At 34.9% G+C, this 14,483-nt stretch overlaps 1 protein-coding gene across 1 annotated transcript; it reads left to right on the forward strand.

Annotated features, from left to right (window-relative positions):
* The first annotated feature begins 2,057 nt into the window (after positions 1-2,057).
* LOC129005005 (lysophospholipid acyltransferase 7-like) lies at positions 2,058-11,756 on the forward strand. The gene is made up of 8 exons (XM_054433751.1): positions 2,058-2,269; positions 3,135-3,261; positions 4,853-5,021; positions 5,541-5,692; positions 7,011-7,225; positions 8,019-8,207; positions 10,154-10,295; positions 10,974-11,756. Exons 1-8 carry the CDS (start codon positions 2,058-2,060, stop codon positions 11,178-11,180), a joined length of 1,413 nt encoding a protein of 470 aa, XP_054289726.1. The 3' UTR covers positions 11,181-11,756.
* The last annotated feature ends 2,727 nt before the right edge of the window (positions 11,757-14,483 follow it).

The raw sequence follows: 14,483 nt of genomic DNA on the forward strand, positions 1-14,483 counted from the left end.
TGGTTAAAAGTTATAGCAACGTCGTTTTTAACATTAAAAGTAAAAAAAGGCAATAAACTCCAATTTCAGTAGGCTAGGCTCTGTAACACAAAAAGTATTTTTAAATAATCGTTTTACAGTTTTATTATTGGTCTTAATTGATGATATAAGAAATCTATACTATAAATGAATCTATATTAAAGAAATAAAATTAGCTTTTAAAATATAGTTTGGATGTATGTCCTTTGAACTTAATGAAATTTACATTTAAGATGCTTAAAAATAATGCAATATTTAAAAATAAGTAGCCTACTAAATATGATGGGACACCCAACTATTTGGTTCTGTTGTTGTAATGTTATGTTTATAATGCCAACAAATTAAATACAATCTAGGAATAATTTGTTTTCCAAGTAATGTTAGATACAATACTGACTTTTCTTTTAATGTTTGTTCAATATGTAAATGTAGTTGCAATTAATTTTACATTCACGTAATGTGCGTGGAATAAAAAGTAACGTCTTTGGAAAAGTAGCTAAAATTGTAGCTGTAGCTACATTTCATTGTAGCTGTAGTTGTAGCTAGCTACATTTTAAAAGTAGCTTCCCCAACACTGCCTACTAGTATGTTTTATCTATGCTACTAGGGTGCTGACCACGGCCGCCCTTAACTCCAGGCCACGGCCTGGTAGAATTGACAACGTCACAAGTAGGGTTCGTGGATTGCAAATTATTTTATGGAACTACCGGTACTATTTTATAAATATTTTATGATATAGTATTAATGTTTTACATGTAAAAGTACAGAACATGCTTTATAATAAACTACAAACTATTATAATTTTAAAAATCTGCAATCGCCCAATAGAAATCTTATATGGAAATTACAAGCTACAAGCACGGCCGCCTTTAACACCGGCCTTCGAAGTGGCAACGTCGTAAGTGGTGTTGTAACAGCTGCTTTGTATGGAAGCAGCTAATGGTATTTGTGTTTTACGAAAAATTGGTTACTGGCCTATGACAATATTGAATCCGCTTAAAAATGTAAAGATATAGATTTCATATTGTTTTGGTTTTCAATTCTGTATGTTTTATTTTCAATACTTCAATAAAGTTATGTTCATAAATTTAAATTTAAATCAATAAAGTGCGAATTAATGAGCTGATGTCACCTGTCTAATATGTTATCTTATGGGACGTCTGTCACTAAACAACATCACTTGCGACGTTGCCAATTCTACCAGGCCGCGGACTATATTTAAAGGTGGCCGTGCTACAAATCACCACTTTTAACTATAAGAGAACATTTAAGTCCAGAACTTAAAGCTACAGTAGTAACTTGAAACATCAAACCATAGACTAACCAACACAAGTAGACTTTTCATCCCATTGTAAATTTTGAAGCTCGTTTTTCATGTCTAGTTCATGTACGCTACACTGGGCGCGACACTAGACGAAATTTAGTTTCTATTATTTTAGGGTTAATTTCTTGATTTGTGCTTTACTGTTTGGTTATATAACTAGGGGACAAGTTATTGTTTATGATTAGACCGTATTATTTGGCTAAACGAGGTTTTAAATGGCTGTAATAACGGGAAACAAATTGTAAACAAAACACGACCTCTACAGAAAACCGTACAGAACTAACAATAAAATTGGCTTCAGCTGTTCCATAAGGATGAGAAATCTACTAAGGGAGTATGTTTTATCTATGATCAAACTAGTTCATATGAGTTTGACCATATAGTTAACCACAACATATAATAACCTCAAGAGTTAAATGAATCTTAAGCAGTTGGTACTTGACACATCAGCTGGTTTTTATAATCTGTCTGTCGTCTGCAGTGTTTTTTTAATTCCATTTCCATCCAATTAATTCCACTTTCCAGTAGTATATGGTTGTCTTTTGGACTTGATGTGATGTAAATGTAAACATACGAAAACCTAATGTTACTTGATTGAATATTCCATTCGCAAGTTTCTCAATAACGAGTGTCATTGACTGTTTGCTTGAACATCTATACTAGCCGATAAACAAATCACGTTCTTTATTGTTTTTAGGGTTTTTTTAACTTCAAAATGGAATGGGACGATATTGTTTATCTATCATTGTTATTTTCCTGCATAGGATTCGGTCACTTCTTGAGACAGATAAAAGATAAAGAATGTAGAAAATGGGTAGCTACTGCTTTTGGTTTTACAATTGTATTTATTGCTTCAGGCAGACACATATTACATCCCTTGTTTACTGTCTTGGTCAACTCACTCATCATCTTATATGGAAACAAAAGGTAGCTAGTAAGTTTATAATTTAGGCCTAATTAGTTTCAGTGGGTCCCTAAGCCCGAAATTGATCAAATAATTTGTTGTAGACCGTAGTAGGCCTATGATCAGTGTTTTTTATGATTCACACATTTTTTATAAAAATGTTAGGCCAATTATAGGTTATTTTTAACTTGGTTCTAAATAAGCTAATCACTTCTTGATCAACAAATTAACTTATGGGCAAAGACTTCATGAACCCGACCAAGTAGTGTTTCAAGCTATGTATCACATATGGGACGGTATATGCACAGTTTACATCAAGGTTTCATTTCACGTTGAAGTCAGGACAGTATTTTTAATCAGGCCTAAAGTTTCTTTAAATGTGCAGTTGTAATAATATCCAGCTGTTGTTTTGTTCATGTTGATTATAAGTAGTCTGTTATTTATTCTGCTAGTTATTTAAAGAAATTCATTATTTTGAATCTATCTTTCTTATGTAACTTATTGGTAAAGTTACCAGGTACTGTATTGTTACTTTTGTTGCTGCATGGTTTATTTACTTAGTTACTAATATAGGCCTACTCAACTATACTCTGTTCACAAAAGTTAACTTAGGCGACTTGAGGGGAAACGATCCCATCCGCTCCACTCTAACTTTCAAACAACAGTCAACAGGTGATCAGTTCACGGTTGACACACTGTTTACATTAACCTAAGAAAGTGGTGGTAGAACCCAGGAGACCCTCCCCTTAAACTGCCTACATTTTGTGAATGGACTAATGTATAGTTTGTATTTAATCAATGGTAGGGCTACAAGTAACAAAGTCACTTAACAAACAGTCTTATTCAAATTCAATTGTAAAAGACTAATATTAACTAAAAATTTTTCAGATCCATCCATGTCTACAGTTTTGCATTCACGTTTACTTATTTGATATTCTTCCGAACCACGGAATATTTCGGAATACCTTATCCACCGTCTCACACAAATCTTATACAAATGATTCTTACACTTAAGGTAAGTTGTATTTTCAAATATTTTTGTGTACCGTTGAACTGTAATCTGACCTGTGGCTAGTCCGACTCCTCGCATAATTTGACCGTGACATCACCTATCAATGATAATTTTATCGCGGTAATATCGTGACCATATTCCAAGGTTTGTGGACATCACCGCTCCTGCAATCTGGGAATAAAGACTTATTAGCTTTGGTCTTGGAAACATAAAAAAGTAAAAAAAGTAAAATACTTATTGTAGCGGGCTACAGACCGCCATCAGGTCACTATGATAATTTCTTTGAATATACGAGTGACTGTTGAAATAAATATGCAGCTAAGCACAACAAGGTTTTTGTTCTTGGAGACTTGAATATTGATCTATCTATTGACAGCTTTTCTGGTAGTAAATTCACTGAGCTCATGGTGACATTTGGTCTGTACAACACTATCCACTTGTATACAAGAGAAGCCTCAGGATCACACACCTTAATTGATCACATCTTTGCAAACGATCACGATAGCACAAAGAGTGAAGCTATTAAGACTATATTGTCTGACTACAGTGCCCAGACTATAACAACAAACATAAGTTTATCGAACAATGATAGGCAAGTCAAGTTGAAGTAAGGACAGAGTTTCTATACCTCTGATATTCAAAGGCTTAAATATTATCTAAAAAGTGAAAAGTGGGATGAGGTGTTCCAAGGGACAAAAACAGAGAATAAACACAATGCATAAGTCAGTTTAAGTACTATTTTGAGATATGTTTTCCAGACAAATTAAAAAGTCATATAATATAATCCAATTCACACTCAACGTCATTCTTACAAAAGAATTTTCAATACAATGCCGTTAAGCTTTTTAATAACCTTCATCCTACCCTAAAGACCGAACAGGATTTAAATAGATATCTGAAAAGACTAAAGAATTCTTTGCTGGATAACTACAACCTTCTGCAGCATTTGTGAGTTTCTTTGCCCTAGAACTGGTAGTGTAAATACAGTAGCATAGTTGACAGTTTTAATTTAGATAAGAGATTTTTTTAGTTTATGTATATATTTAATTATATTTTTGACGTAGCTAATGCATTTTATGTTAATTTTGCTGAATAAACGACTTATGTCTTAGGAGTTTGTCCCGTCGTTTTTCATTGTCTTAAAAATTTCCAGGGATTTATAAAAAATGGGCTTTTCTATTAAATTGCGGGATTTCAGAATTTTGTAGTTTATTGAAAAGTGGGTCTGACACATTGGTAGCACTTCCTTTGCAAGGGTGGTAGTGCTGGTAGCAGACGGTGAATCGACGAACACTAAGCACGCTCTAGCGGCACATGGCGGAAACTTACTTTATCAATCTATATTTAATTCTTTTGTCTATGCTGAAATCGAATCATGCAACCTTCATATTTGAAGGTGAGAAAGAGCAATATAGGTAACTATTTACTTGGCTACCCAGACAATTGTATTGGAGCATGGATGCATGTGCATCAACCACTCATTCAATTCCTTGCCTTGTTGTTAACTGATTGTTGACTAATTTTAGAAAGCAAAATAAAAATTAATGTAGCCTAGAAGAATGATCAATAGGTCTATATCTACGTAACATTTCAGCTGGTTGGATTGGCGTTTGAAGTGCATGACAGTGCAATTGCTGAAAAGAACAAGGACTCCGACATTGCAGATGATTCTCCTCTCATAGAGCCGGAGGTTTGTCGTATTGCGCCTCCTGGGTTCATGGACATTTTTCACTACTCGTTTTGCTACATTGGCGTGCTGACAGGTAAAATATAAAGTATTAGTATAAAAACAGTCAATAAAGTAAGTTAAAACCCCTGATATTCGGTCTCGTTTATAGCGGTCTTTGGTTTATAGTTTTGGGAAGCCATTATCAAAATGTATTTTTCTCAACTTACAGACGAGTAGTTGCATGATCTCGTCTCCGCGTCTACAGCTCTCACGGTTTATCTGTTTGTTTATATTAGCAAATTTCCCTATAGGGGAGGTTGATGGTGTAAGGGACTCAACTTTGGTTCCATTTTACCCAGCCCGCTTTGGGAGCTTGAAGGGAACCTTACTTTACGGACAGCCCTTGTACTTTATAACAATCAGAGAGCAGAGCCCTTAGTTGATATAGAAATGGTAATCCGACAATAACCTTCCCAGTAATAAAGAAAAATATTTCACTGTTTAGTGGCGATTGAATGATCGGTTAGATAATGCATAAAGGGCATACTGATTTAAATATAATCTGTAACCTAAAGCTTAGACAGTCAAAATTGTAAGTCACCAATTTTTTCAGGACCATACTTCAAGTACCGCATGTACTGGGATATGTTTAATGCTCCATTTTCTGAACTGGCTCCGTGCAAAGAGGCTACGTTGGAGAGGATTATGCCAGTCCCTCTCTGGGCCGTTGCTTTCCTCATTTCATCTTACATCTTTCCTCTTAAGGTAAGCCAACGGTTGATAATTAACGGTTGTTTGAGGGTTAAGTTACGTTTTTTTTTTCATTTTGAGGATTAAGTTACAGTACCTGGGGACCATCATTCCCCCACCCTGCGATGCCAGCCTTTACTACTTCCTTCACCATTTCCTACGTCATGGACCTGTTTCCTTCCCTTCTAATAGCATTTAAGTATTACAGATACATTAATCTAACTGCCAAAAACGGTTCCCACACTCTGTGATGCTAAACTTTACTACTTTCTACGTCGTGGACCTGTTTTCATCTCTTTCCATAATATTTTAGTATTTTAAATACATTAATCTAATTGCCACAAACATTTCCCACACTCCGCACTGCTAGCATTTACTACTTCTTTCACCATTTCCTATGTCTTGGACATGTTTCCATCGCTTCTCATAGCATTTCAGTATTTCAATTTCAGATACATAAATCTAACTGTTACAATTGGTTTCCAGTTCCCAGACTCCACACTGTTCGCCTTTACTACTTCCTTTACCTCTTCCTACGTCGCGGACCTGTTTCCCTCCCTCCCATTGCATTTTAAGATTGTAGATACCTTAATCTAATCGTCATTAACAGTTCCCACACTCCGGACCGCTCACCTTTACTACTTCCTTCACCACTTCCTACGTCGCGGACCTGTTTCCCTCCCTTCCCATAGCATTTTAGGATTGTATATACCTTAATCTAATCGTCATAAACAGTTCCCTACCTATAAGTATGAATATTAGATGATCACATAACCACTCAGTACCTAGTGTAGTGTATTAATTTATTACGTTAACTTATTTTTTATTTGTTTGTCACAAAGAAATTTTGCATCCTCTATCTGAAGTATATTACTTAGTTAGGAATATTACTTGGTTAGTTTTTAAAATTGATACTTAGTTTTTAGGTTTCTACAAAGCAGTTTAGGGACATTAACATTAGAATTGCAATTTACAACTGGTTTCAAAATTACATCCACCTACTTGAGGGATTAGTATCAACTACATGGTAATAACCTAAAAATCGTTCCATCGATCGTCTTTATTTTTGGAGTTGCTGAGGTTGCTGGAAAACGTTAAACCTAATGGAGTGAATCCAATTTTATCTTTATGACACATATTTCAAGATTCTTATTCTTTCTCTAATACATTATAATAATTAATAAACCACGTCAATAATACTTGAAATAAATATATAATCATCTGATGTAATCAAAACCATACAATCACAACAGACTATAATTGTTCAGTAATATATCTCGATCAAAAAAATATGTGACTGTGAATAAAAATAACTAATATACAAATTTTTCAGTACGCCATGACAGACGAGTTCTACAACGAACGCTCGATGGCGTACAGAGTCTGGTACTTGTATCCGTCGTTCTTCAACTTCCGCATGCGTATGTACATCGGGATGCGTCTGTCTGAGTGTGTCTTTACGATGAGCGGGTTGGGAGCCTATCCAGCATTTACACAGCCTAAACCTGGTCAGGGGCCTTCTACTGAGTTTTTCGCCCTATCCAGAATGTAAGTTTGTTAAAAGTCTACAGAGTATTGTGGAAAGCATGTGATGTGTAAAACAGTTTTTATCATAGTTGCTTTACATGTGCTTTGCAATAGATGTATCCTTAAACCTATTTTAAGATTTAAATAGTTATTCCCCCATTGTTGAAAAAAACAAGGCTCAAGAAAATGCTCGATATCTAGATCTCCAGATTGAACTTAATTAAATTGTTTTGACAGAAAAATATCTGTAACAGTGTGTTCCTTTTAGTTTAGGGTACAAAATAGTTACTCATTGATTCAAGAAACAAAAATCAAATAAATGTGTTCCATATCCTAAAATTATTTGCATTTATGTCTGTGATCAATCTTGTCTTTCCTACACCAAAGTGGAGATGAGCACCGATGATAGGTCAAGGCCATCGATATACCGATAACATCGTCTGGTAAACATTGATGTCTCAGCACAAAACAAAAACCACTAATTGATTTTTTAAATTTCATTCTGAGTTTTTCATCTCCTAAAGGTGAGTGAGCGCAGCAAACGAACTTCAACCAGGACGTGATTGAGCCATGCAAATACTTATGAAGTTAAACGGGGCAAAGCCCGCGGGTACAGCTAGAGTTTGATACAAATGAATTTATTTTTGCCGCATTTAGAACAAGCACCTCAAGAATGTACGTGATAGTTATCTCACTCTCGCTCCACTGATTTGATGTTTCAAAAACATCGGCTATTGATGCTCATCTGTAATGTTACAAGACTACTATAGCAAACCCTAGTTTTAAATGTTGAATAAACTTTCTTTTTTCTCAGGATGGGTGCAGGATTGAACAGTTCTCAAGCAAAGACGGAGAAGTACAGCTTTGCTGCTATTTATAACATTGACTCGTGGGGATCAGACTTCCAGCCAACCATCAGATCTTCCATGAAGTGCTGGAACATGACCATTCAGTATTGGCTGGCCACTTACGTCTACAAGAGATTCCCCGTGAAGGCTTACAGGTTAGTTTTGGTTTAGAGTAGATTTGTACAAAGTGAAAATCACTGAAAGATGAATGTTTAATGGATAAGATGACAGCTTTGTTACTGACTAAAGACACGGTACACGAGATCAGTAGGCAGGCAGGTTGCTTCAGTTAACTTGAAATACACTAACTGAGGCAGGTAACCTACCTACCTACTACTAGCCTACACAAGTAAACACAACTTGACATCAGGTGGTTCTTTAGCACAGGACTGCTTTAAACAAATGAGCCGGGATGCGCAAGAAGATTTCAGTTTCCTTCTAGGGGGGGGGGGGCAAGGAAGAGGAAAATTCCACCACTAGGTACAATGTAAGAGGGGCGCAATATTCTCCCAGGCCATGGCGCATTACATGCATATCACCACAGAAAACATACTACTATAACCCAGAATGCCAACCGCATGGTAAAAAGCATTAAGCGTTTTGAGAGAACTTTGCCTGTCAATCCGTAGGCAGCGCCACCAGCGTTGCCATGCACCAGCATAGCAACGCTGGTGGCGCTGCCTACGGATTGACAGGCAAAGCTCTCTCAAAACGCTTAATGCTTTTTACCATGCGGTTGGCATTCTGGGTTATAGTAGTACGTTTTCTGTGATATCGCGGCCTGCTTTAGCGAGGTCTTTATAGCTAAATGATCAAGGACAGCTGGGTCCGGTATCAAACCATGAAAAGCTACTGACTTCGTTCATCCTATGTTTTATATTCATTCCAGTTTGCTAAGCACAATTTAAAAACTTTACTTACTTTTAAAGTTAAGCTTTTACATGTTTAAAAAAATAAAATGTGATTTCATCTATTCAGCAGTTTAGTTGGTGTTGGTCCAATACAGTGTCCTCGCCAAGTACATACCAGTTACAGTACTGTAACAAGATCATGAGAAAAGTCAGCAGAAAAGCCACTGGTGGTTTGAATCGATCATAGATTAAAGGTTGTTCCACCCGCCAGCTGTTTACGCGTAAACATGGTCCTACAAAAAAAGAACCTCCATTAACACGTTCACTGCGCCGCTGGCGCGGGACGGGAAATGTCGTCCTTCATCAATGCAAACAACCTTGTTCAAATGTGAGCTCAGCCATTGTCGGGGAACGTTGTAATCGTTACCAGACTGTAGCTTAGAATGTAAGCTTTATTCTGATGTAGGTTGGTACTAAAATTGCCCGTAAAATCCCGTCTGGTAATGCTTTTGTCCCGTTTTTGGAGATTTTGTCTATTCGAGCCATATTACAAAGACTCTGGTTATTATGATCCAGGCAGTGCTGCTACCTTTGGGCGTTTCAGTGAACTAAGTCCACTATCGGGGTAACGCAGAACAATCACCACTGCTCTTTTGTGATTCGTCGTACTGAGATATTTCAATACCAATAGCGATCGCTGATTCAGTGAGCGCGTCGGGGCTCCGCCCGGGCCTCGCCGCCATTGGCGAGCGCCTGTTTAAAGGTTTTCAGCAGCGAATGTGTTAATGTTTATCGAGTTGAAATAAACTGTAAAATATTCAAAAAGATCCAAAATATGCACTGGCTGAACTGAATCTTTACCTAATTGTTTCTTTAAGTATTTACAAAATCATTTTGAAAATCCGTAAATTAGTCTCTTTTACATCAATTTTAACTTCTAAACAATAGTTAAAAATTATTTTTGCTTCACCCACTGTAAGCTTTGATATGTTAAGAGCACAATAAGCACACAATCATTGGAAACAAATTAGTTTTAGAATGTTGATAGCTTGTACCGTAGAGGCATATTCAGGAACATTAGCATGTTAAGCCGCTATCTTGAATTAACCGGGTAGAACCCTCTTTGCACTGAATTTTATGATGACACCTATTTGAATGACATGGAACACAAGGCAGGTAGCATGGCATTATAACATCATAATGAAGAGTTAGTAGATTCTGGTATACTGATTATTTTGTTATGTTGGCAGGATGCCTGTGACATTCGTAGTTTCCAGCTTGTGGCATGGAGTGTACGCTGGTTACTATCTCTGTCTATGCTCCGTCCCGTTCTACTTGCCTGCGGAGGACATGTTTTACAGGGCATTCAAGAACAACTCCCTCCCCCCATTGGTAAGTGTTTGACATATTTCAACCAGTGATAGTAAAAGGCATAAAAATGCCCACAATTGAAATCCATTCATTACTGACAAGGAATTGAAGGTTGGATTTTCAAAACTATCCATTTTAATCTATATACTTAACATAAGGGGTTTCTCTGTTACATCCCTTTTCCATTTGTCCTACTTAACCGATTGTTACAATTTATATGTTGTTTTAAAGCTTATGATCTAGTGGAATAACAAATGGTAACTATAGAAAGGTCACTTCCTTCAGGTCCCTAGCGTTTTACAAATTTTTTGTGTTCGCCAATCTAAAAATATGCAACTTACAAACAAGTCCCCTTTGATGATATTTCAATGTTTTTTTCAAAGATTTCAAACTTGTTCTTTGAGGGAATTTTTATTCACCAATCTTTTTATTCAGGAACTAAAATATTTCTTTTTTTCAATATCTTATAGTTTTTTTTTCTGTTTTGTTAGGATATAGCAGGCTAACCTTAATGAGGAAGAGTCCATTCCGATTGGACACTCAACATTAAAAATATACTTTTTATTTTAAAAATGGGTTTAAAAAAGGGCATTTTTTATTGTGCCAGATTGGACTCTTTCCCATTCAGGTTCTAACCTGCTGTTCTAATATAACCCTTAGAACCTACGCCTCATCCTTATGTTTGTTTGCATGTTTCAGCTCCATTACCCATGGGTGTTCTTGCGCTATTGGTGGAAGATGCTCCACTTCTCCTATTGGTCGATGGCTTTCTCCTTGCTCCGCATCGACATCTGTCTCCGTTACTGGAGTTCTATCTATTTCCTACCCAACATCTTGACTTTAGTGATGTACGCTATTGGACTGACAGTTCTTAAACCTTCCAGAGCGCCTGTGACTTCTAAGTAATCAGTGTTTGTTTCAAAAGGTTTATGTAGGCTAGTTAAGTCGGAGGTAAGTTTTAAGTTTCATACTAGACATGATCACTGATCAGGGAGTGAAAATGTATCTACGTTCTAATCCAGCTATATGGTCAAGTAGTTTTGTAGCTTTTATTTACTGTGTAAGTCAAAAGGTATTTTTAATGTTTATCTATAGATTCAGTCTCAGGTTTTCTCTGTGATCGTCTCATTTTCTCAGTTGAGATTCCTTTCATTCTTTCCATATAGTATCCTCTATTTTTGTTTAGTTTAAACACCTCCCTTTTCAAAGTAATATTTTAACTTTTAATTAATATATTTCCTTGTTTAACTTATTTCAAATCTCTTTAATAAAGGAATCTCCAATGCAGAAAGAGATCTATATCTATATACCTTAAAAACTATTTTTTAAGGCCAGAAATTTATCTGGACCAAAAGTTTTGCTCTCTAATTGGAAGACTTGCTATACCCAAGAGAAACCAATTTTATCACTGGTCTATAAAAAGATTGAATAAATCTTTTATAAAAAATATTAAATTCCATTGAGCAAATTTAAAGGTAAGAAATAGTAGGCCTTCTGGTTTTGGGTCAATCTGTTTATATTCAATATAAATAGATTAACATACCTAACGTCATCAATCCTAAATATAGTCTATGGTGAGTAGTTTAGAAACATCAGCAGTTTCATTGAAGTTTCCAAACTAGTCGCCAAAGAATCATAGGATTGATGCTGTAAGGTATGTTAACCTATTTATATTGTCAATTAACAATCCTGGAGGCAATGATGAATAAACTGTTTTTCTTACGTAACTTCAAAACTGAGGGAACAAACTGTCATTCAAACAATTCTTTGAATCCCATACACCCATGCCTATGATTTTTTATAAAACACGGGAGAGGAGTTCTTGTTAATTTGTCATTTTAGATGTGCAAATTGCCATGGTAGAAGAGTCATTGTTTCATAGTAAAATGTTAGTAGCATTTATAAGTCATAACCAAAGAAAAAAGTACCATAACCTATAATTGCCTAGAGCGTGAAAAGATTAAACGTTTGAAATAACTTAACCCTCCTCCTTTTGCTATGTGTATTTTTAGGGTCAGTTATGGCTGCCATTATTGTTGCGTTATTAACTCCAATTAATGTAGTTAAGTTTACATTAACAAACAACGCTTTATTTTCTGAAAGCTTTTTACAATACATTTGTATGAACCTGTAGTAATAAGAATTTATATTTTTCATGTCATGTTTAAGTAATTAGATATACCATAAAACTATACATCATAACTCTTTTATATTCATACGCATGTTTGCAGATTTAGTTTTACTGTGTTCTTTTATTATTTTAAACTTTATCAAATGTTATTCTTTTAACAATGTTATTTAGTTTTAAGGTTGTTAATATGTTTAACTGGAACTATTTGAAGCTTTAGTCATAATAATGATTGATCTTATGACTGTGAAAATATACTTCTCTTCTTATTTTAAAATCATTTTAGCGAATTTCCATATAGGGAAGTAGCTATTACCGTAGGTGGTAGGTAAGACCTAGGCCAGGGACTGATATATATGTGTGTCCGTGAACACGATAACTTGAGTAATTTTTGTCCGATATTAATTAAATAGGTTACATTTAATTGAAAATCAATTCAGACAACTGGAAATTCGCTTAGTCGGCAGGTTTGCTGCGGCGGGGGTATTTTAATGTAAGCTCCTACCATTCCATAAAATATATATTTTTGTTGGCTAATGATATCTTGGTTTTGTAGATAGAACTATTTGTTGTTTGATGTGTTTAAAATGTATTTTTACATTGTTTCATATGAAAAATGTAATATGAATATTAAATTATTCATAATTTAGTCATAGTATTTTGTAGTCAATGGTTTTTGAAGAGGAATAAGTATACTTACATTGTTATTTTTTTCTAACTTGCTGAAATTATAACTTAATTAAACACTAATCTCTTATAACAATTATTATGTCTTTATAGTCAAGCTAGATTCGCTTTTTAATGTTTGTATTTATTATTGTGTTTTTTGTACTTCACCGTTTTTTATCAAAGGTTAGTAGATTTGATTTGGTAAACCATGTGTCATAATACAAAATGGACAATATATGTTACACTTAATTTTTAATTGTCGGTTTACTATGGTTGTAATTAAGTAAGAGAAATCCCAAAACAGGCTCCCGTAAAAGGTTATTTTTTATAATCTTGCTTAGCAATTTTTACACAGAAATAACAAAAGCAAAACAACTCAAATCATAATCAATGTGAAATATTTTATATCAGCTCTATATTGAGGTAACTATAATCTTCAGTAGGCCTACTGTTACTTTAATCAATAATAATGAATACAAGTTGTAATAAGTATTTTTTATGAAATCAATAAAAACCAAAAAGACAAATACAGGGTGTCTACCAGATTTCTCAAATGGAATTCCCGACTTTTTCCCGACTTTTCATTACCATTTTTATTTAAATCCCGACCAAAAACTCGGTCTATTCTCCATGTTACTACACCTTTTTCCGTCTCGCGGTCACGGGTACCTTCGTCAACATATGTTGTCACTCGCAACAAAGCTAAATTACTGACAATCGAAACAAATCACGTGCCAAAAAAATCCCATATCAAATGTTGGGGTGTGTGAAGCAGCAACAAATTTTAATGTAGCCTAACTCGATTCGAAGCAACGCGGCATTTTTCTACTCATACTTGTCAATGGAATGAAATATTTGTTTTCATGCATTAGAAGAAACAGTATTTCTGGAAATATCAGTGAGCTTCTTGCCTATTTCATAATTTTTACTTGCAGCATCATGTTGTTCAGCATGATACCTATTTTATTTTATTGATTTTATAAATATAAAGATATGTTTTGGTGTAAACAAACAAAAACCTTTGCAAGATTTATACTGAATCTTTCATTTGGTTTACATTGATAAAATAAGAGGATAGAATCAGACCTACAAGGTATACATAATTTCTTGTATGGCTAAGCAATGGCTCAGTGTATGCCATGTACTTGGATGGTAATAACTTGTATGGCTAAGCAATGTCTCAGTGAATAGCTTATATAAATTAATGTCAATAATTTAATAGTGTCAATATGTTATATGGATACTGATAGTCAAAGTAACAGTATCAATGTAACAGTCAACTACGTTTATGGATACTGATTCAATAACGAGACACTGATTCAAAAACGTATTTGGATGAAGATTCAATAACGTATATGGATACTGATTCAAAAACGTATTTGTATACTGATTCAATAACGTATTTGAATACT

The sequence above is a fragment of the Macrosteles quadrilineatus genome, unplaced genomic scaffold (assembly GCF_028750875.1).
Source record: "Macrosteles quadrilineatus isolate MER2022 unplaced genomic scaffold, UCM_ALF_1.0 Scaffold_14__1_contigs__length_3811126, whole genome shotgun sequence".
Taxonomy (NCBI): domain Eukaryota; kingdom Metazoa; phylum Arthropoda; class Insecta; order Hemiptera; family Cicadellidae; genus Macrosteles; species Macrosteles quadrilineatus.

Excerpts from the sequence above, each read along its gene's own strand:
- LOC129005005 (XM_054433751.1), top strand. The coding sequence starts at position 2,058 with ATGGAATGGGACGATATTGTTTATCTATCATTGTTATTTTCCTGCATA. Across the intron at positions 3,262-4,852 it reads AAATGATTCTTACACTTAAG|CTGGTTGGATTGGCGTTTGA; the intron begins GTAAGTTGTATT and ends GTAACATTTCAG. Across the intron at positions 5,022-5,540 it reads CTACATTGGCGTGCTGACAG|GACCATACTTCAAGTACCGC; the intron begins GTAAAATATAAA and ends CAATTTTTTCAG.